This window comes from Bicyclus anynana, chromosome 27 (assembly GCF_947172395.1).
Source record: "Bicyclus anynana chromosome 27, ilBicAnyn1.1, whole genome shotgun sequence".
In the NCBI taxonomy this organism is placed as follows: domain Eukaryota; kingdom Metazoa; phylum Arthropoda; class Insecta; order Lepidoptera; family Nymphalidae; genus Bicyclus; species Bicyclus anynana.
Window position 1 is genome coordinate 4,727,813 of NC_069109.1, and position 24,516 is coordinate 4,752,328.

Below are 24,516 nucleotides of genomic sequence, written 5' to 3' on the forward strand. Positions count from 1 at the left end.
AAATCGATATTTTCATGCATTAAATTTTTTACTACATCACTAGTAACGTCAAATCCCAAACGTACACCGCACCCTTCTTAACAAAGAGTATATATTCACTACGTTCTGTGATAACAGGTATTATCTATGGTAGTGATTATATACTCTTTGCGGTTTGCGCACGTCTGACATTCTGACATCTTTTGACGTCAAAGAAAAAAAGATTTTTGAATTTGTGCATTGGAGCATAAAAATAAAAAAAAACATTTTGTTTCGAAACTCATTAATGCGAATAAAGTGCCGAATATAGGACAGTAAACTGTGTAAACACGCCGACCGTACGTTTATGTTGTTTTGATGTGAAAATCATAGTGTAAAGTTTAATAAAAAAATTGACGATTAAATTAATAGAGAAGGACTCACTCCATAGTCCGTAATTGTTTGTGATTGTGTGTGTCTCCTACGCCGCACAAGTTTCCTGTGCCAATTCTTATTTGAATTTCGAATCGGGACTGAGCTGACCTTATAAAAGTTACCCAATGGATTTAGTAATGTACACCGGAATAACGTTATACTGGTGTAAAAAACTCATTTGATGTGCGATTTTTCACCGATCATTGGCTGTGAAAATCCCGGTACGTATAAATAGTGTAAAACTATATGCTAATAATTATTCTTTTACCACATACATTTAGGCATAATCTAAGCTTTTAATATAGAACAAGGTTCTTTTAATGTCGATCCATAGTCCAAAGTGTTTATTTTTAATCCAATTAGGCGAAGGCATTAGGGTATTAGGTCACAAGTATTAAGGAGGTTTGTATACTATAGTTAATACAATGTTGTAATAAGATTCAAATAAGATGTTGTACATACATTGAAAGCAATGGCAAACACTATAGCAGTTTTATCAATAAATAATAGGAATGTCAATATAATATGATAGCAATGATTTATTTTTGCTGTAGTAAAGTTTTACAAATCAAAATTAAAAAAAAATACTATTGGATTTGTCTTATAGAAACTGTATTGAAAGAATATGAGGCCATGTATGGATTGCTCTTTTCTTGAGCTCGATAGGTCTTTAGGTTAGACCTAGATCCAGGTTAATCTAAATAAGTTAAAAAACTCCAGGATTCAAATCCCATCAGTTAGACAATTGTTATACTCACCAAAGATTTTATATTATAGATCAATGATAATTTTATATGAATGATAATTATAGATTGGTTATGTCCCTACAAAATCACTGCAAAAAGTAATCCAAATAATAGGTTACAAAACTAACGCACACATGCACAATTTTGTCTCTAATTCTAAGTTTTTACACTTCCTGAACACAGCTCAACATTGTAGACAATATTTAGGTATTATTTGTTTATATAATTTTTGTTTTTGACCAAAACTAACATTGAGATGTGGAAATTTCCTCTTTTGGCACCTCATTTTTACTAAGTACCAAGACCAAGTAACACATCTAACAGTATTTAACATTGGTATAGATAAATCACTGTGCATGAGTAGCTAAATTTGGATTACTTTTTGTAGTTATTTTATATACACTGGTCATTTAATTATTTATTTATTTATTTAATAAGGACATATCTATAGTACAAAATATAGTTGATATTCACCATTAGCAATCTAAAGTAAATGTAATCATCATTGTTAATGTCAACTAAGTTCTCGCTAAGTGTTGTAACTCATAAATAATGCATTTGAAAAAGTTACTATTCAATTTAAATTAGTTTATTTTGAAAATTGTGACGTCTTTGTTTCAGTAGTGTCCATATATCAGTAGACATATATCATCAGATATATTTTTTTATGTAGTATATTTAGTTAGTATATGTAAGACAAAATATTAATTTGTACAAACGAAAAGGAGATTTAAACCCACGTCTTACTAGACACGGGCATATGTTAGTTATTTCTGCATATCATCTCCAAAGAGTAAAAAAATCTTTTGTAGGTTTGGGTGTACTCTTCTATAATAAGATCCCCAAGACTGTGATGGACCTGCCAATGCATAGCTTTAAGCAATGTGTTAAAAAACATTTACGGGTACTACAACATTGATGAGTTCCTTAATGATAAAGATGCTTGGAGGCCGTTGGATCAGCTTCCACCTTCACACAGGAAGTAAAACTATAAGAAATGTAAACAGTAATTGTTATCAATTGTAAATTATAATACTGTATGACTTTTTCAAAAGAGCAACTGTTGAGTTTCTTGCCGGTGTCTTCTCAGCAGGACCTGCCTTCCGAACCGGTGGTAGAATCTTTACAAATAGTCAACTGACGTGTCAAAAGTGCTTGTAAACTGAGCCTACTTGAAATAAATGATTTTTGATTTTGATTTTGATTTTGATTTTGATGTACTTTAACTTTTGTTATGGCATGAAATACCTGAGTGCTGTGTCATAAAGTCATACTTTATTTACATAAAAATATAGGAGTGCCCTATAAAATAAAGTCAGTGAACATGATTCAACATTCTCTCGCCTATTGAACAGGTTGATATTTTTGCCAGTAACAGAGTTATAATGTAAAGCTTGTTAAACCATTTTAAGTCGTTTTAAAAAAAAATATTGTTGTCCTTTTTTGAGCCTTTTCCACACAGTCAGTAGGAGCTTTGACCTGATTATTAAGTAAAGTACATAAAAAATCCTATCCAATGGTATATCGCATGGTGTTATTGGTACTTAAGCAGGAATTCCGGTTCTCCTTTCAACCAATGGCAGTGCAACTGGCAATATGTACTGGCAATGGTACTCGGGCAACTCAGCTGCCAATGGCGACATTAATTCTATTTCTCTACACTTGGTGCATGTTAGCACAAGATATTAGACTTTTTGAGTCGTCATCATATCAGCCGATGGGCAGATAAATAAAAAAAAATGGATGGATGGATAAATCAAAAAAATCAAAATCAAAATTCATTTATTTCAATTAGGCTTAGTTTACAAGCACTTTTGAAAGGTCAGGTAAATGTCAAAATTTAATTTAATCTAATGGTGGTAATAATAGACGAAAACTTAAAATTAAAGTTACGAGAAGGTTTATTAATAGACCAACGGGGTGGGGATTGAACCACTGACCCTCAGTAATGAGCCCAACCGATCTTACCGTTGAGCTATTGAGGCTTTATTTATTTTTTATTAATATTAGTATAGATACACAAATAAAATGATTTTAATTGCACCCTGTATCTATCTAGTTAGTCAGTTTGCTCTAGTTCGTTAATTTGACCTTCCCAATTTTTTAGTATACCAATACTAACTTCTTAAGTAAACAAAATTGTTAATTACCAACATAGATTTGTAAATACATTGTAATTAACCTAAATAAGCATTTTAGGTCAGTGTTAAACTGTTTGACACCGTTATAATAAATCTGTAGAGAGGTCACTTCTGTACATGAAATATATTTCCAAAATAACTATCAGGGGGTGTTTAGTGATCGATACTGATTCCAAAAATGCAATCAGTAAATTTTTGTCTGTCTGTCTGTATGTTCTTTGTAGAAACAAAAACTACTCGACGGATTTTAACGACACTTGGTACAATTTATTCTTCATACTCCTGGGCAGGTTATAGTGTACTTTTCATCACGCTACGATCAATAGGAGCAGAGCAGTGAAGGGAAATGTTGGGAAAACGGGAGATGTTACTCAATTTTTTAAGCTTTCGCCGCATGCCGCCTGGGTAGGGTAGCCTTAATGGGTAGGGTAGGGGTAGAGTAGGGGTAGTTAAAAGTTTACATCTACTTTCACGCGGACGAAGAAGTCTGTTTGCCCAACTTTGGCAAAAGCCTCCTCCATTTCATTCTATTCAGGTCTCTATCTCTTTTCTATATCCTAATATAAATGTGTTTGTTATTCACACCTAAACCATTACACTTATTTTAATAGTTTCACCGATGGAAAGCTGCATTGGCAGCAAGTAACGTAGACTATATTTTACTCTCATATTCCCACGAGTCTCCTCTCAGAATGAGAGGGTTTAGGCCAATAGTCCACCACGCTGGCCCAATGCGATCGGCGGACTTCACACACGCAGAGAATTAATGAAATTCTCAGTTATGCAGATTTCCTCACGATGTTTTTTCCTTCATCATGAGACACGTGATTTTATTTCTTAAAATGCACACTGAAAAGTTATGGTGCATGCCCCGGACCGGATTTGAACCCACACCCTCTGGAATCGGAGGCAGAGTTCGTGTCCACTGGGCTATCACGGCTCTGAGCAGATGTTTACTTACTATGAACTACCTCACTGTCAAGTTTTAACTTTGCACGTCATTAGTTGGCATATAAAAATATATGCCAATTATTATCCTACTAATATTATAAATGCGAAAGTTTGTATGAATGTTTGTTACTCTTAAATGCCGCTACTACTGAAGCGATTTAGCTGGAATTTGGAATGGAAATAGATTTTATTCTAGATTAACACACACCTTCACACAGGAAGTAAAACTATAAGAAATTGTAATTGTTATCAATTGTAAATTATAATACTGTATGTCTTTTTCATTTCAAAAGAGCAACTGTTGAGTTTCTTGCCGGTATCTTCTCAGCAGAACCTGCCTTCCGAACCGGTGTAGAATCTTTACAAATAGTCAACTGACGTGTCAAAAGTGATTGTAATATAAACTGAGCCTACTTGAAATAAATGATTTTTGATTTTTTTTTAGGCATAATTTTTATCCAGAAAAAATCCATGGTTCCCGAGGGATTTGTGAAAAACTAAACTCCACGCGGACGAAGTCGCGGGTCCGCTAGTACTTACTAATTAGTAGGGTGATGATTAACAAAACACATGGGTGTTTATTTTTATAGCCAAGATAACTTTCTTAGGCTTATCATGCTTGTTAACTTGATTGATGGGCATATCTCTCCATGCTCAAGGAATGAATATTTATTGGAACAATGTTTTTTTTTGCAAATTTTCATGTTGTGCCATGTAGTGCCATAGAGTAATTAACTATGGAGTTGCATTGCAGCAACAAAATTGACTGTCGTTTTTTTGGGGACAAGCTAAAACTCACATTTTTTTTTAATTCTTTACAAGTTAGCCCTTGACTACAATCTCACCTGATGGTAAGTGATGATGCAATCTACAATGGAAGCAGGCTAACTTGTTAGGAGGAGGATGATAATCCACCGTTCTTTTCGGTTTCTACACGACATCACTTGGCGGTAGCTCTTTGCCGGTAGGGTGTAAACTAGCCACGACGGAAGCCTCCCACCGGGGATCAAACCCAGCACCTCCTTTTCTTTCTAATTAGACCTTTTCTGACTAATCATGAGGATTTCTAATTCTGTGTGAAGTCTGCCAATCCGCATTGGGCCAGCGTGGTGGACTATTGGTCATTCTGAGAGGAGACTCGAGCTCTGCAGTGAGCCGAATATGGGTTGATAATGATGATGATGACTAGTTGGAGGAATGAGAATATTGGATATGTTTAAACAATTTGTCTACCTTCTATTGAAATAACAAAGTGATGTCTTATTAACCAAGTGTTTTTTTTATATTCCAGGTGACGTTTTACCCATTCCTTTAACCCACAACCTTTACCACATTCCAAAAAAAAAAAAAACTGTTACACTGCCAATATTACAACTATCATGTTCGATCCATCTTTTGTATGTTCTAAAAATATTCGCTAGTTAATTTATTTTAAATCAAAATTCCTCTATGCCATCCAGAGATCAGATCCGAGAAATCTGTAAATTAATTGTGTAAATTTTGTAAATATATAAATAAAAAAAAAAAAACTAATTAGATTAATACTTTTCCTGTAAAATAAAACCCAGTGTCTTATAAGTGATAATAAATAAATATAATTCTGTAAATACAGCTTTGTAGTCAGATATAGAAATATAAGAAAATATATAAAATATATTTCCTATTTTGAATGATTATTAATTTTTTTGCACCCAATTAGAATTTATTGAAATACAATTAATTAATTATTATACACCTTAAATAATGTTTTCTACTAAAATCAACTGAGCACCATTTTCATCAATAATAATTACTAAATTTTTGAATTTATAATACATACAAGAATAAATATTTTTTAAAATACAACAATTATTATAAATATTATTGAAGATAAAATAATTTTATATCAACGCTTGTAATGTACTGTATTTGTACTATTTTGCCAAATATTTATTATTATTAATAATAATAATAATTAATTAAAATTGCAAATTCACTTCCTACTGTTATAAATTATTGATAGTAAATAAATATTTACACAATTATTTTATGTAAATTTTATTTGAATATATAATAATTTTTAATGTACTTGACTGGTAGTAAAATTGCAACATAAAAACACAACAACTTATCTTGTTGTTCGGTTATTGTATCACAATAACTTACATATTGAAATACCAATTTACAATAACTTGTATTGTGATCGGTAATAAGGTTATTGTATCACAAATACCAACATTTTAAATTTTAAACCACATCAACTTTATGTATTTTTGATGTAAACAAGGTTATTGTTTCACTATAATCGACACAGTTTAAACACTACCTTAGTGTGTGAATATATTTAATGACAACTATCAACATTTCGAATACTAAAACACAACAACTTTTTGTATTTTTGACGTAAACAAGGTTATTGTATCACTTTAATCGGCACAGTTTAAACACGATAACTACAATAACTTTGTATTGTAACATTAACAAGGTTATTGTACCACGGTTTTTACACAACAACAATTGTTGTATCACTATGTATTGTTGTTGTAACACAGTTGTTGTTTGAGCGATGGTGTGACACAAGTACCAGTATGAGTTCCTCCCCAGCTATTGAGGCCTCCACCCCTACCGCCACCCCCTCCTCCCCCGCGCTGCGAGCACCGGAGTATCACTTCCACACATCTACCCCCAATTATTTGAAGGTAAGATTTCGATTTATATAAAATAACTAGCGGACGCCCGCGACTTCGTCCGCGTGGTTTTCAGTTTTTCACAAATCACGCGGGAACCGTGGATATTTCTGGGATGCAAAGTATGCCTATGTGTTAATCCAGAGTAAAATGTATTTCCATTCCAAATTCAGCCAAATCGCTTCAGTAGCCGCAGCGTAAAAGAGGGACAAACATACTTACACACTTTCACACTTACACACAAACTTTCGCCTTTATAATATTATTGATGATATTGAGTGTGATACAAGTCCGAAGGTAATTGGTCTGAGGCACCTGCGGATTCGGGACCTGGTTCGAACCCCGGTGCCTAACCGAACTAGTGAACCAAAGGGGCAAATGAGACAGCAGCTATATATAGGCGTGACTCAATGATCGCCGTAGTAAAATGTTTATCTATTATTTTCATTTATCTCTGACACGTTTACTATCTTTTAATATCTCACTAGTATTATAAAGTTGAATGTCTGTAAGTGTGTATGTTTGTTACTCCTTTAAGCTGACTATTGAACCGATTGACTGACCGAGACACCGAGCCGTGATAGCCCAGTGGATATGACCTCTGCCTCCGATTCCGGAGGGTGTGGGCATACTCCTCCAACTTTTCAGTTATGTGCATTTTAAGAAATTAAATATCACGTGTCTCAAACGGTGAAGGAAAACATCGTGAGGAAACCTGCATATCAGAGAATTTTCTTAATTCTGTGCGTGTGTGAAGTCTGCCAATCCGCATTGGGCCAGTGTGGTGGACTATTGGCACAACCTCTTCTCATTCTGAGAGGAGACTCAAGCTCAGCCGTGAGCCGAATATGGGTTGATAACGAATTGCTATTGGGAAAATAATCTTCGCGTAGTAGCGTTCGTTTATGGCATTTTTAAAGCAATTTAAGGATTTTTTTTTGTTTATTGCTTCTGTCTACGATTTAATGTTTCTTTTTAACGTGTGTTTTATTGGCATTTAAGAATATTACATGACATTGACAGCTTACACCGGATATGAATTAAATTCCATGTGTTTTATTGGCTTTGTTGAGCATTTTTACTGTATTCTCTATGTTTAATTTGTAGAAAAGGGAGCGAAACAAAAAAAATATATATCTAATTAATATGGTTCGAAAAATTCTGAAAATTATTTTCTCAATAGCAATTTATATCTTCTATCCGTGAAAAATACTATCGACCTTCTTATAAATTACTAGCTGACCGCGCGCCGTTTCACCCGCGTGGTTCCCGTTCCCTCAGGAATGCGGGGATAAAATATAGCCTTCCTCGATAAATGGGCTATCTAACACTGAAAGAATTTTTCAAATCGGACCAGTAGTTCCTGAGATTAGCGCGTTCAATCAATCAAACAAACAAACAAACTTTTCAGCTTTATAATATTAGTATAGATAAATAATAAAGGCCCATTTTGAGACATGTCCTTTTCGCATTTTTATAATAAAGTTAGATTGTACGTAGCGAATGATATCGAGTTGGCAGTGTTACGGGTTGATAAACGAATATTTTCGTCGACACAGCGCGTTATCAGTATTGCTGAAACTGTATTAGGCATGTGTCACTTTTTTACGTCGAAATTTCGTGGGGCACACGGATCGCAGCATGTGGGTATTGTTTTTGCCGCCCTAGTGCGTAAATGGAGTGGAAACATATATTAGTTAAGTCTTAGACACATAAAAAAATATCACATGTCTCAAACAGTGAAGGAAAACATCGTGAGGAAACCTGCATACCTGAGAATTTTCTCATTTCTCTACGTGTGTAAAGCCTGCGAATCCGCATTGGGCCAGTGTGGTGGACTATTGGCCTAACCCGTCTCTTTCTGAGAGTAGACTCGTGCTCAACAGGGAGCTGAATGTGAGTTGTTAATGTTGATGATTAGTCCCATCGTTTTTCACAAACGGAAGGATCGATTTGGAGGCAATTTTTCTATTAGAAAGCCTGTTTTTTAATGATTTATTACACGTCTAATAATAAAAAAGTAAAATATCAAAATAAAAAGTTCACTTTACTGTCAACAAAGTTGAGGTTTTAAATTTTAATCCAAAATTCAAAATCCACCGGTTCGGAAGGCAGATTCTGCTGAGAAGGAACCGACAAGAATCTCAACAGTTGCTCTTTTTAAAAAAACTCATAAAATATTATTATTTACAATTGATGACAACATTACAATTTCTTAAATCATTAATCATTTATTGCCAGAATGTGGTCATATATAGATATTATTACATTTTAATGTTCCTACACAATCTGCCTCATAGGCGTGCAAGCCGAGTACATTATAATAATTTTTATTTACTAATATTATAATTTACAGTTTTACTTCCTGTGTGAAGGTCATCACAACTTTTAGGCTAATCGCCATATTTAAAAACATAGATGGAAACTGATGAGTTTTAAGGAACTCATCATCCATCATCTGCTCCAATGGCCTCCAAGCATCTTCATCATCTTAATTATAAAGATGCTTGGAGGCCATTGGATCAGATGATGGATGATGAGTTCCTTAAAACTCATCAGTTTCCATCTATGTTTTTAAATATGGCGATTAGCCTAAAAGTTTTTTTTTTTTTTTTTTTTTTATCTTTATTTTAGGGAGCTGAGTCCATTTTGGACTATGCCGCTCCGTAAGGCCGCCTTTGTAACAATGCTAATAATTTAATTAATTACCTTAAACTTTTCCTATAAAGCTGTAACAGCGCCCTGGCCTCCTCTGATTGAGGATGTGCCAGTGCGCTATTACAGCCGCCCACCTCTCTTAGTGCCGGAAATCTTAACAGTACTTCCCGTCGCACTGCCTCGTTTCTGACACACTCCAACAACACGTGGTAGATGTCCTCTGGCCTGTCACAGTCTGGGCAATTCGGTGACGGAACTTTTCCCATCAGAAAACCAAACGTGTTAGTTGGAATGTGTGCAGATCGGAGTCGCAGGGTATCAACAACGTCCTTTCGGTTAAGAGAGCAGTTGTTAATCCAGCTACTAATTGGTACTTGTTGGATGGTACGAAACCATATACCTTTATATTTTGAGCGCAAGTCGAAGTATTCATGCCACATATCATTGCATTTGTTCTTTACCAAACTTACACAGTCAGAATTACACAGTCAACAAATACATACATTAAATCGCCATCATATGTAGCTTGATCAGCCAATTGATCTGCCCTGCTATTCCCGCTAATACCTATGTGTGATGGAATCCACTGAATTTTAATAGATTTATTTACAGATTTGAGGTATAAAATGACTTTAATAATTTCGTAAGCTACAGGTAGTCCTCGAAAATTCGAGGTGCATCTAGCTAGATGTTGAAGGGCACTTTTACAATCGGTTAGAATTACAAACTTATCAAAACTAATGGAACAAATATAAGACAATGCTTCAACAATGGCTAACAGTTCTACATGCATAATAGAAATATTAGACTGAATTTGAAATTTTGCCTCAACTCCTTGTTGTGGATCCAAGAATGCTGCACCTGAACTAATGGTGTTTTTAGAACCATCTGTGTAAATTTGGTAAAAATCATCGTACTTTCTCTCCAAATACTTAATACAGATTTCGTATAGATGTGTAATATTATATTTATTTTTAGGTTGGTGAATATCCTCCACATTAAAATACAAAACATCATTAAGATCTATTTGACTAACCCACAAATCCATACTATACATTTCTAATTTATTACTTGTGTGTAGTAAAGTATCTACCCAATCACCTTGAACCGAAGCGAGTAAAGGAATCTTTCTTCTCTTCCAAAAATTAGGGGTAGATCTAGATAACAATAGCTGTAAACAACTTATTAAGTCCTCTTTACTGGACAACGATTTGGATTTTAATAAAAATTTTCCTGCTAAGAAAATTCTACGAATGTTCAATGGCTGTAAATTTAACTCTGTCTCCATAACATGGATAGGTGTACTTTTTAAGAAGCCACCTATAACTCGCATAGCCGTGTTTTGTACTCTGTCTAATTTATTTAAATGAAAGTTACAGCTGTCAGAATATAGGAAACAACCATAATCTAATCGGCTCCTAATAATGGCTAAATATAGGCGTCGTAAATGACGAGGATGTATTCCCCAACCTGACCCTGCTAATACTTTAAAAACATTAAGAAACTTCAAGGCCTTTTCTTTAATTTCTGCAATATGTTTAGTCCATCTTAATGATCGATCTAACCACATTCCTAAATACTTTACGTTAGTTTCTGTTTTAAGAGTTTGACTATTAATTTTAATTATGGCTGGAGATCTATTTGTTCCCTTTTTAAATACGCATATATTACTTTTGGATGCAGATATTTCTAACCCTATCTCAGCTAATAAGACATATAATTTATTCAAAGCGTGTTGGACATGTTGAACACATTCATTAAGTTTTTTGTTAGAAGAGTATAAAGCAAAATCATCAGCGTACTGTAATACTTCAATATTGCAATTGGTAATTTGACTATATATATTAGATGTCACTATATTGAATAGTAAAGGTGATAAAGGGTCTCCTTGAGCTAAGCCTCGGCCAGTATTACGCGACGTAGAACAATGATTTGCTTTGATTTTCAAATTACGGTCTTTTAAAAATTCCCATAAATAATTACACACTTTAATACCTACACCTAAATTGTCTAACTTGCATAAAAGAGTACTTATATCAACATTATTGTAAGCGTTATCTATGTCGATAAAACATCCTACTGTAACTTCATTTTTTGTAAATCCTAATTGTATTTGTGATACTAGCTTAGCTAGTCCATCGAAACAGGAATGACAATGTCTAAAACCTACAGAATTATGTGAAAATACATTATTTCTTTCCATAAACCATTCTAATCGTTTATTAATTATAGAATGAAAGATTTTACAAACACAAGAGATGAGGGATATCGGCCTTAAAGACGAGTAATTATCTAAATTTCGGCCTGGCTTCGGAATGGGTAAAATACTGATTTCCCGCCATTGCAATGGTACAAAACTAGTTGATAAAAATAAATTGTAAAGATTAATCAACCATTGTTTAGCAACTAATGGCATGTTATAAATCATGGAATATGAAATATCGTCACATCCAGGAGCTGTATCCTTTGTTTTTATTGATTTATTCAGTTCATGAATGGTAATGGGTGTTTCTAAAAGAGTGTTGTCGTTTGTAAATAATGGTTTACGAGGAGAAACGTAATCCGGACACAAACTATGTAAAAGAGCGTTAGATTTATCAGCATCTACGTGATGGCGAGGGACTTTATGACCTTTCAGCCAACGCATACGATGCCACATATCGTTTGTCGATGTTACTTCATTAATTGATGAGCAAAATTTTTGATACGATTTATATTGTTCACGCCTAATATTTCTCTGTGTCTCTGCAACAGCACATTCTAAGTCCTTTAAATTTGTAGGCGTTGGATTACGTCTAAATTTACCTAATGCTAATCTTCTTTTGGCAACTGATTGAGTTCAGGATTCCAATATTCTCTGGGTTTAAAATTACTTTGTGGATTAAAACAATATTTAATATAAGGGATATGTAGTTCAGCTGCTTTGTTAATATTATTAATAAATAAATTATATGCCATCTGAGGATCTTCTGGGAAAACTAAGTCTTTAAATAAGTTATCAAGGTCTGAGTGATAACTTTCCCACTTGGCCAATTTAAAATTTCGTTTCTTCTCTATTTTAAAATTAGAGATGTAAGACGTGTTTATTCTAATTACAAAATGATCGCTACCTAGCGATTCATTTAATACCAGCCATCTTATCCTTAGTGCAATGTCAGGAGAGATTAATGTAATATCTGGCGAAGTCTCGCGTAATTGACCATCAACAAGTTGAAAACGAGTAGTGGAACCATCGTTTAGTACAATAAAACTACTATCGCTTATTGCATCAAGAAGTTGGGCACCTCTATGATCAGATTTACTTGACCACAAAGAGTGGTGTGCATTAAAGTCCCCAAGTATAATAGTATTGGTCCTATTGATGGAGAAAATTCTATCCCAATCAGCTTTCGTAGTTCTAATATTGGATGGGCAGTACACACAAATGACATTACGAATTATGTCACAATTACTTATTTTTACGTGTATTATTTCTATTCCAGGGTTGGGATGTTCTACTCTACACATGTATGACTGTAAAGATTTGTGAGTTAGTATAGCCACTCCGCCAAACGATTCGTCCCTATCGCAGCGAAATATGTTGTAATCTCTAACCTTGATACACCTTTCAATATCGAGCCAGGTTTCACATAACGCTGCAACATGAATCTTTTCTTGGATTAACAACTGCTCGAATGCTTGTAATTTTGGACGTATACTGCGGGCATTCCACTGTACTAAGTTTAAATTAATATGTTTTTGGGCGTATTGATCCATAACATTAAATTAACAAATTAACTACACTCTTAATCACTGGAATCTTTGTAATAATGTCATGAAATACAAATTTCACCCACTGCATAAAATATTTAAAACCTCTCTTTATCTTGTCCATCCAGGATTCATCTGTCTTACTAAATAATACTGTCTTGAGTTTTTCAAGTAAATACATTAGGTAAACTTGAAACTCGGGTATAGTTTCCTCTTCTTTATCATCTCCTCTTTCACCAATATTTTCATCTCTCATTTTCGAATTTTTACTAGTCTCTGATTCACATTCCGACTCCGACCATTCCATTTCCTGCTGCTGGTTATCAATAGTAAAGAATATTTTCCTCTTTCTCCTTTTCCTCTTATTCTTCTTCTTTTTGTCATGTTCTTCACTCTTCGTAGTCCATTCTTCTGTTGTAGTTTTTCTTTCTTCTGTTGTTTTCTTATCCTCCTTGGTCTCTGATGTAGATGGCATTGACGTGGTTTGATAATCCATATTATTCTGATACGATTTTTTAGATTGTGGTGGGGGGGAGGGGGGGACATATAGTAAACCTGCTTTCTGATATGTGCAATTAAACTCCGACATCAGTTGGCGGATTTTTTTCTCTTTCATGTAGACTGGGCAACTTTTTGATAGCGAAATATGATTTCCACCGCAGTTACAGCATTTAAATGTGGTGCGGTCACAGTTTGCATGGTTCTCTCCACATTTCGGGCATCGAATTCTATTGGAAGGGCACATCTTGATGAGATGTCCAAATCGCCAGCACTTTGAACACTGGGTTACTGGAAACACAAATGGTTCCACTCGGATACGCATATGGTGCAGGTATATATAAGGAGGCAGTCTGGATCCTACAAAGCCAATTCTTAGCTTCTCGCTTGGAACCCACGTACCTTCATCTGTTCGGCGGTTTAAGCGTTTTACGGAAATTATAGCTTCATCAGATGAGACATTGCTTAATAGCTCTTCAACTGTTATTTCCAGTTCAATGTCTGAGACCATTCCATATGATACCCCTACCTCCCAGGTTTTTTGGATTCTCCAGTTCAACCTCTTAAATTCCCCGTGGCTAATTAATTTATCCGCATTTACGATTTTATCAAAGTCCACTAAAATTTTAAACGGGTTTATATATCTAACGCGCGTAATGCCATCTATATCGTGCACTCGAAATAATTTTGCCAGCGCAAATTGTTTTGGTAATTTTTCTACATGTGTAATACATACTTGGATTTTCAACTCAGTTTGATTTTGTCCTCTCTGTTTTCTCTTCGAATCTCTAGACACATTTTGCCACTCGGCCTCACTATCCTCGTCCTCCGTCATTCTACGCTTTCGCGACTCCTGTTGTATGTCCTCTAACTTCGATTCAACATAGCACTCCTCACCGTCATTCATCGGTCCGCTAAATACCTACAAATGCAGGTAAGCGGCCGGCGGCCGTCCGGCCGGTTCGCTAATAACACAATGAAACGAGACGTGTGCCCAGTAACAAGTGCGACGCGCGACTGAGCCTAAAAGTTGTGATGACCTTTTCTTCTGATGATTTCCGTGTTTTTAAATATGGCGATTAGCCTAAAAGTTGTGATGACCTTTTCTTGTGATGATTTCCATGTTTTTAAATATGGCGATTAGCCTAAAAGTTGTGATGACCTTTTCTTCTGATGATTTCCGTGTTTTTAAATATGGCGATTAGCCTAAAAGTTGTGATGACCTTTTCTTCTGATGATTTCCGTGTTTTTAAATATGGCGATTAGCCTAAAAGTTGTGATGACCTTTTCTTCTAATGATTTCCGTGTTTTTAAATATGGCGATTAGCCTAAAAGTTGTGATGACCTTTTCTTCTGATGATTTCCGTGTTTTTAAATATGGCGATTAGCCTAAAAGTTGTGATGACCTTTTCTTGTGATGATTTCCATGTTTTTAAATATGGCGATTAGCCTAAAAGTTGTGATGACATTTCTTGTGATGATTTCAGAAGCAACATCAGCCTCTGAGCGTGGTCCTGTCTGGTACAGCGCCCTCTACACCGCCGATATACGGTACGATATATGTATAATTTTACTAGTTTAATTTTTTTTAACCGACTTCAAAAAAAGGAGGATTTTCTCAATTCAACGCGTATGTTTTTAGTTTTTTGTTAATGTTGGTTACCTCACAACTTCGTCATTTATTAAGCAATTTTGAAAATTATTCTTATGTTTGAAAGATTGGTCCCATTAAATTTTCATGAAAATCGGCTTAGTAAATTTGTGTTAAAATCAACATAACTAAAGTAGGGCAGAGCGCACACACAAACTTATTATTTCTCATTACGAGGTGAAACCTGGTATTCATTATTTTATTATTTGACTGGGATAAGACAGACAAACTGGAAATTATAAATTACATTATTTTAATAGAGTTCCTTCTGAGTTTCTTGGCGGCTTTTCTTCAGAATCATAAGTTTAGAATTTGAATTTAAAATGAATATGAAATAAAGAACCCGAATGATATGGACGAATTGAGAAACCTCCTTTTTTGAAAACGATTAGAAATCCGTTTTCCCTTTTTTTGTAAACTAAAAAAAAAAACTTATTCCGTGCGGAATTGTAATATGTCTTTTCTTCAGAATCTTAAGTAAATTCATTTAATTTTAAAATAAATAATCCATGAACTGCGGACAGATGGAGAAACCTCCTTTTTGGAATACGGTTAACTTAGAATGCATTTTTCCTTTTTTGTAAAGAAAAAAAAATCTTATTCCGTGCAGAATTTTGAAATGTCTTAATCGTAAATGAATTTGAATTTAATTTTAAAATAAATAACCCGTGAACTACGGACGAATTTAGAAAAATCCTTTTTGGAAGTCTGTTAAAAATACGTATTTTCTTTTTTTGTAAAGTAAAAAAGAAAAAAAAAAATTATAGTGGGATTTTGTAAAATGTAAAAATCTCGCCCCCGGGTGGGCTCGAACCACCAACCTTTCGGTTAACAGCCGAACGCGCTAACCATTGCGCCACGGAGGCGTTGGGGTAATGTGCGAAATAGATCACCTATTATAGACAGAGAGCGCAATGGACATACTTTAGTAATTTTTAACCGACTTCAAAAAGGAGGAGGTTCTCAATTCGGTCGGTATTTTTTTTTTTTTTTTTTTTATGTATGTACACCGATTACTCAAAGACGCCTGGACCGATTTCAAAAATTCTTTTTTTGTTTGAAACGGTATAGTCCCCATTTGGTCCCATTGCCATCATGTCAAGATCTGATGATGAAATCCTGGAGAAATTGAGGGGAACTTTCGAAAATTATATGGGTATCTAGTGTGTTCCTAAACTTTTCCATTTAGTACTTTTAAGCACTACAATTTCATGAAGGTTTAAAGTCGATCTGATGATGGAGCCATAAAACAGACGAGGGAACTCCTCGGCGATTTACAGCAGTTACCTTGTGTTTGGGCTTGATTAATTTGTATTAATGAGAACTTTCCAAATAAATAGGTTGTGACTGTCATTTAGGGGTTTGGTGATGAAGACCAAGGACAATTTAAGGGAACTCCTTAACAGTTTACAGTAACTACCTTGTGTTTGGCCTTGATTAATTCGTATTGCTGAGAATTTTGTACCAAGATGGGTTGTGACTGTCATTTTACACTAAAAATTGAAAAATAATAAAAATTTTAATAAAAAAAATACAACCGACTTCAAAACCTAAAAACGTACCCACTAAACTAACAAGCGAAAAATAACATCATAATATGTTCTACCTGCTGATCAGTATGAAGGCGGTGCTTAGCCGGTGTTGTCTTAATTTAAGCCATTTCTGACAGGAACTCATGAAACAACACTGTCTGCAAAATCTAAATCTATAAGATATTCTCACATGGCTTGAATTAATACATCACCGGCTTAGCACCGCCTTCATACTGATCAGCAGGTAGAACATATTATGATGTTATTTTTCGCTTTTTAGTTTAGTGGGTACGTTTTTAGGTTTTGAAGTCGGTTGTATTTTTTTTATTAAAATTTTTATTATTCAACCGATGAAAAACCTAGAGGTTATCAATTTGACGTGTATATTTTATTTATGTATGAACACGCGTAACTTTTTACTGACTAGCACGATTTTACTTCGTGTATAGTGTTGTTAGCCCAGTGGAAATGACCACTGCCTCCGATTCTGGAGGGCGTAGGTTCGAATCCGGTCCGGGGCATGCACCTCTAACTTTTCAGTTGTGTGCATTTTAAGAAATTAATTATCACGTGTCTCAAACGGTGAAGGAAAACATCGTGAGGAAACCTGCACATATGAGAATTTTCTTAATTTTCGTTCGTGTGTGTAGTCTGCCAATTCGCATTGGGCCAGCGTGGTGGACTATTGGCCTAACCCCTCTCATTCAGAGAGGAGACTCGAGCTCAGCAGTGAGCCGAATATGGGTTGATAATGATGATGATGATGATAGTGTTGTTGTTTACATATTTTTTAACCCCTTTGCATGGTAATTTAAGTTAAACTTTAATATGTAAATGTTTTGTGTCCCAAATAAATAAAAATAAATAAAATTTAGATATTTTTTCTCAAGCATAGATTTTATCGCGGGCTTTGAGCGGGGGCCTGAGTCAAGAAATTCCGTAACGAAAATAAACCTAACACCCAAGCCGTGCGTCAAGTTAACACATTTCGACGTTATCATATCGACTCAACTGGACAAGTGGTGTGAAACTAAGGGGCAAAACTTATTGAACCAGAGTTCGATTCCAGCTCAATGCACAGACATTCTTTTTTTTTTTCTTTCATTTTTTATTCAATTAAAGTAAAACGAAAATACTGTATAAATAAAATAAATTAAGAATTATAATTGCTTAAGTTGATAAAAAATGCTATACAATAGCTTTACCGCGACACTCCCCGAGTGCCATACCATTATTTTTTTAATTAGAAATTTCGAAATTCCTTCGAATTTGGTCCTTTATACGTTTGGAAAAAAAACTACAATCCTAAGGGTAGGAAAACAGAAGATGATTGATTGTATACCCACTATTTGTAAAGTGAAATCACGCATAACTTTTTATTGAGTAGTCTGATTTTGATTATTCTTTTTTTAACCATAACTCCTGAACGGATGAAGCGATTTCAATTTAGTTTTTTTTTTGTATTAAAGGCTTATGTGTAAGTGTTTTTAGATATGTTTGATGAAAATCGGTTGAGCCGTTTAAAAGTTGTGGGGGTGAAAGTGGGGAAGAATAACCCTATCGAATACACTGCCTGCAAATATAAATGACTGCAAATATAAACAAATGAAAACGCACTGAAAAAGAATATTGATAACTTGATTTAGAGTCTAATTAATAATTTCATGACCATGGGGGCATTTTGAAAATTTTTGTTGAAGAATGCGCTTAACAGAATACAAAAAATGCAGTTGTTATTGATTAGATGTCAATTTTATTAGGTGGCTAATAGAATAAGTTAGTGTATGCCCATTAAATTAAAGAAAAAGGTATTGGATTCATGCCTTATTAGCATATGCACGCCAAACATGGAAGTTTACAAATAAAATAAAAAATAAACTAACTACATGTCAACGTGGAATGGAACGCAGTATGCTTAACATTAAAAAAATACAAAAAATAAATCACACTAAATTAAGATCTGCGATCAAATCTATAGATTCAGTAACACACAGCCAAAAATTAAAATGGAAATGGGCTGGGCATGTAGCCAGACTCAAAGACAAAAGATGGACCAAAACCGTGACATCATGGAAAGGTCCAGCGGGCAAACGCTACAGAGGTAGACCATACTCTAGATGGGACGATGATATTAAAAAAATTGCAGGCCCACAATGGCTTCAAATCGCTATAGACCGGGACCTTTACCTGAGGGGGGTTCCAGCAAAATATAGTTTTTTTTAAATAAATACCATAGAATAGTTACATATTAATTTTTAAAAGTAGGTAATTCTCACAAAATTGTATATGTATGTTTGTACTGAAAATAAAAGGATTTTTTATTTTTAATAGAATAAGTTAGTGAATACACTGGCTGTATACACAATAATAGAAATGTATTTCTTTAGTCTCCAATGTATGTTGCAAGCTTTATGGACAAATAGCTGACGCCGCGCGGTTTCAACCGCGTGGTTCCCGTTCCCGTAGGAATACGAGGATAATATATAGCCTATAGCCTTCCTCGATAAATGGGCTATCTAACACTGAAAGAATATTCCAAATCGGATCAGTAGTTCCTGAGATTAGCGCGTTCAATCAAACAAACAAACTCTTCAGCTTTATAATATTAGTATAGATTATGCCTGTGTTCAGTCATAATTTCACCATGGCGACCGGTATGTATAATCTGTGGTCTGAAACCATAAAAAAAAAATCTATACCTACTACTCTATGGACATACTCGACTTAACACTAGCATTAATCTTATTTCTTATTTTGTTATTGGTATTTTTGTGGTACTAATAAAGACTTAACAGTGGGTCAGGTTCTTCTGTCAAATATTTATTACTGTACTAGCGGACGCCCGCGACTTCGTCCGCGTGAACATTGATATAAACTTTCAACTACCCCTACCCTACTATACCCTACTCGTACCCTACCCCTATCCAACCCCTACCCTACTATGCCCCCACTCGTACCCTACCCCTATCCAACCCCTACTGTACCCCTACATAACCCGTATCCTACCCTATCTCTACCCTACTCTTACCCCGTTTGCTAATTATTATTAATATGAACTTTATACAATAACAATAAAGATCAAACTGACTACGGTTTAGTTATAAAACATTTGTATGGGAAAAAGAAAAGGGCTATTTTTATGGTTTTTCCGGCAACTATTCGAATTTTTCTCGCCGTAAAAACCATCCTAGAACTTCAACGAACATTTTTAAAAAAGATTTGGCCAAATTGGTCCAGGCGTTGTTGAGTTATGCGCTTACCAACACATTTTTTTGACGGTGGGAGGCTTCGGCCGTGGCTAGTTACCACCCTACCGGCAAAGACGTACCGCCAAGCGATTTAGCGTTCCGGCATGATGCCGTGTAGAAACCGAAAGGGGTGTGGATTTTCATCCTCCTCCTAACAAGTTAGCTCGCTTCCATCTTAGACTGCTTCATCACTTACCATCAGGTGAGATTGTAGTCAAGGGCTAACTTGTAAAGAAAAAAAAAAAAAAAATTTGCGATTCATTTTTATATTATAGAGAAGATATTTTAAACTGTGTGTTTGTGTTTCCAGGAGAGCCGACCCTAACACCTCCGCCGCGGTCCCCCGGGGCTCCGCTAGCGACCCCGGCCTCCGGGGACGTGCGAGTCCATCCCCCGGACGGTACTTCATCCGATAAGGTACGCGTTTATTTAAAACTAGCGGACGCCCGCGACTTCGTCCGCGCGAAACTCGATGTAAACATTCAACTATGCCTACCCTATCCCTACGCTATCCCTACCCTACTCCTACCTTAGCCCTACCCTAATATTTATAACATCTACAATTAATTAGAACATTTTATGATTATATTTTTTATAGTTTAGGCAGCGTACGCAATATAAGTAACTTTTCTGGTTGATTTTTTGACACCTTGTGTCCGAAAACACCAAATATCTTACAGAAGCCTATATTTTTCCAAAATAAAATTTAGCCTATGTTACTTATGGATAATGTAGCTTTTAAATGGTGAAAGAATTTTTAAAATCGGTGCAGTAGTTTTTGAGCCTATTCATTACAAACAAACATACAAACAAAGTTTTCCTCTTTATAATATTAGTATAGAAAAAAAATATCCGAGTTCAAAGAACTTCATCTGATAAAGTACGCGTTTATTAAAAAAAAAAATTAACCGAGTTCAAAGTACTTCATCTGATAAGGTACGCGTTAATTTAAACTTCAAAATCACAAAAAATAAACCATTTTTTGTGATTTTGAAGTTGATTTTTTTTTTGTAAAAAAAGCGAAAAACGTTTATTTAAAAAAAAAACAACTTTTAACAAAATAATTGTACCGCGTTCAAAGATGTATTATTCTAATAAAATCTTTTTAACAAAAAAGATCAACTGACTTCAAAATAACAAAAATAAACCAAAAAGCGAATAATAACAACGTATGTGCTACCTTTTGATTACTTTGAAGATGGTGCCTATCTAAAAGCTAAATTAAAAAAAGATTCAAACAGAGAAAAAGGAATTTTCAATTGAAGTCTGTTATTCAGGCCATACTTATGTTTTAAATATGGCCAACTAGCTGACGGTCGGCGGTTTCACCCGCGAAGTTCTCGTTATCCTGGGAATAAGGGGATAAAATATAGCCCATGCCACTCACAAATAACGTGACTTTCTAGTATTAAAAGAATTTTCAAAATTGGTACAGTATATCCACAGACAACCTAAATTAAACCTAAATTTTGACGGCCTCCGTGGCGCAGTGGTATGCGCGGTGGATTTACAAGACGGAGGTCCTGGGTTCGATCCCCGGCTGGGCCGATTGAGGTTTTCTTAATTTGTCCAGGTCTGGCTGGTGGGAGGCTTCGGCCGTGGCTAGTTACCACCCTACCGGCAAAGACGTACCGCCAAGCGATTTAGCGTTCCGGTACGATGCCGTGTAGAAACCGAAAGGGGTGTGATTTTCACCCTCCTCCTAACAAGTTAGCCCGATTCCATCTTAGACTGCATCATCACTTACCATGAGGTGAGATTGTAGTCAAGGGCTAACTTGGAAGAAGAATAAAAAAAAAAAAACCCTCTACAACACCATAAACATTTCCTCTTTTAATTTAACAATAGGTTTACATATAAGTATAGCCAGTCAATAATACATTTAATTTCCAAGCTATTGGTAGTTCATATAGTCATTAACACTTAAATACATTTCTATAAAAATATCAAGAGATTAAAAAATATTATTTAATAAATAATAAATAAATATACTTAAACAATACACATCACTATCTAGCCCCAAAATAAGCATACAGAGTAGCTTGTGTTATGGATGCTAAGATAGTTGATATTATAATATTAATATACAATTATATACTACATATAAATACTTATATAATGTATAAATACACACAGACACTGGAAAACACCCATGCTCATCACACAAATATTTTCCAGTTGTGAGAATCGAACCCACGGCCGTAGATGCAGAAAGCAGGGTCACTAGCCACTGCGCCACGCGGCCGTCAAAGATAGAATTTATTTAAAAGATATCGAGATAGATTTGTAGCAATGTACCGCTAACTTGACTTATAAAAGTTATTGCAGTGTTTATTTAAAATTGGTAATATAAAAAAAATAAAAAAAGATACACTCAGGGGACACCCGGGTTTGAACCGGGGACCTCTCGATCTGCAGTCGAATGCTCTACCACTGAGCTATATCCCCTGTATGCGATGCTGTTAATTCTTACATCGGTAGACTATCTTGTGACGTCATCTATGTTAGTCACGTATATCGTTTAACTAGCCGACGCAGCGCGGTTTCACCCGCGTGGTTCCTGTTCCCGTAAGAATACGGGGATAATATATACCCTATAGCCTTCCTCGATAAATAGGCTATGTAACACTGAAAGAATTTTTCAAATTGGACCCGTGGTTTCCGAAATTAGCGCGTTCAAACAAACAAATAAACTCTTCAGTATAAATATAATGAATGTGATTTAAAATATTGTATTGAATTGTAAACCAACTATACTTACAGTTCAGTCTTCGCTTCTGATAACAATCCTATAACTTTTTTTTATTACACACTTTATATTAGCTTCACATGTAACTATGTATGTGAGAAAATCTTGGAATCTAAATTTGACCCACTTCCCGGTTTTCGATTAAGAAGAAAATTTTGCACACGCTCTGAGTTCTGATGACAATACATGACCCACACCCTCCGGAATCGGAGGCAGAGGTCATATCCACTGGACTATCTGCTCATATGACTGCTCACTTTTTGTGTTACTCGAGCAAAATTCAAAATTCATTTATTTCCATTAGGCTTAGTTTACAAGCATTTTTGAAACGTTAAATTGTCATAATTTAATTTAATGGTGGTAATTATAGCCGAAAACTTAAAATTAAAGTTACGAAGGTTCCAAACGCGCCTTGGTCCAAGATAAGCCCACAACATACTCGCCAAGGTTTATTTTTTTTACCACCATTTTACAAACTTATCCAGTACTAAGTAGGTACGTATACAGTCGTATAGACGCTTTATATTAGCTTTTCAATTAGGATGAAATTTTGCACACGCTCTGAGTACTGATGACAATACATGACTAGCTAGGAAACGTAAAACAAATCTTGGAAAAACAAATCTTGGAATCTTAATTTGACCCACTTCCCGAGCTTAGTGTAGGATGAAATTTTGCACACGCTCTGAGTTTTGATGACAATACATGACTAGCTATGAAACTTCATTACAAATCCAATATGGCGGGCTTCCAAAATGTCCGACTGTCTGTTTGAAATCCACCCCCATGATATGGATATCAAATTAAAGGGTTTGCTGTCAGGAAAAAAATACAGTCACGAAATATACGATATACGAAATAAATACAGTCACGTGTCTTAAATCTAATATTTGTAATTTGCGCGTGTTGCACGCACAAATTCAATATTTGTGCGTGCTAGAAGGGTGTTTTTTAGTTTAAAAAAGTTATTCTTTTACAAGTTAGCCCTTGACCACAATCTCACCTAATGGTAAGTGATGATGCAAGCGGGCTAACTTTTACTTTACGTTAGGAGGAGGATGAAAATCCACACCCATTTCGGTTTCTCTTTTTTTATTATTATTATTTACAAGTTAGCCCTTGACTACAATCTCACCTGATGGTAACTGATGATGCAATCTAAGATGGAAGCGGGCTAACTTGTTAGGAGGAGGATGAAAATCCACACCCCTTTTCGGTTTCTACACGACATCGTACCGGAACGCTAAATCGCTTGGCGGTACGTCTTTGTCGGTAGGGTGGTAACTAGCTACGGCCGAAGCCTCCCACCAGCCAAAAATATTCTATCTATATTATTCGAATCATTGTCTTCGCAGTCGTCTGAAACCGCGGTGGGTGGCATACCACGCACGCCGAGCGCGGCCTTGTCGCGCAAGGAGAGCTACAAGGCACAGAGACAGCACTACCGCAAGGAGAAGAAGCGAGCCGCCTCCGCGCTACTGCACTCCATCGAGGACCCCTCCGTAGTGGTGCTCGCTGACTGGCTCAAGGTTA

General features: G+C 35.4%; 1 protein-coding gene and 2 non-coding genes across 5 annotated transcripts in view; 1 reads left to right on the plus strand and 2 right to left on the minus strand.

Moving 5' to 3' along the window:
- The first annotated feature begins 137 nt into the window (after positions 1-137).
- Positions 138-24,516, plus strand: part of LOC112053781 (oxysterol-binding protein-related protein 8) — an 81,356-nt gene continuing 56,977 nt past the window's right edge. The window contains exons 1-5 of one of the 3 annotated variants that reach the window (XM_052890415.1): positions 138-614; positions 5,523-6,909; positions 15,291-15,354; positions 20,545-20,651; positions 24,339-24,512. In XM_052890415.1, the coding sequence (XP_052746375.1) occupies positions 6,799-6,909; positions 15,291-15,354; positions 20,545-20,651; positions 24,339-24,512 (456 nt within the window). In that variant the 5' untranslated portion in view covers positions 138-614; positions 5,523-6,798. Of the gene's footprint in view, positions 615-5,522; positions 6,910-15,290; positions 15,355-20,544; positions 20,652-24,338; positions 24,513-24,516 lie in introns of those variants that run through there. The other 2 variants (XM_052890416.1, XM_024093356.2) reach the window with 2 other exon arrangements.
- Trnan-guu (transfer RNA asparagine (anticodon GUU)) lies at positions 16,248-16,320 on the minus strand. Its single transcript has one exon. It is a non-coding gene; the product is annotated as a tRNA-Asn (tRNA).
- Positions 22,611-22,682, minus strand: Trnac-gca (transfer RNA cysteine (anticodon GCA)). Its single transcript has one exon. It is a non-coding gene; the product is annotated as a tRNA-Cys (tRNA).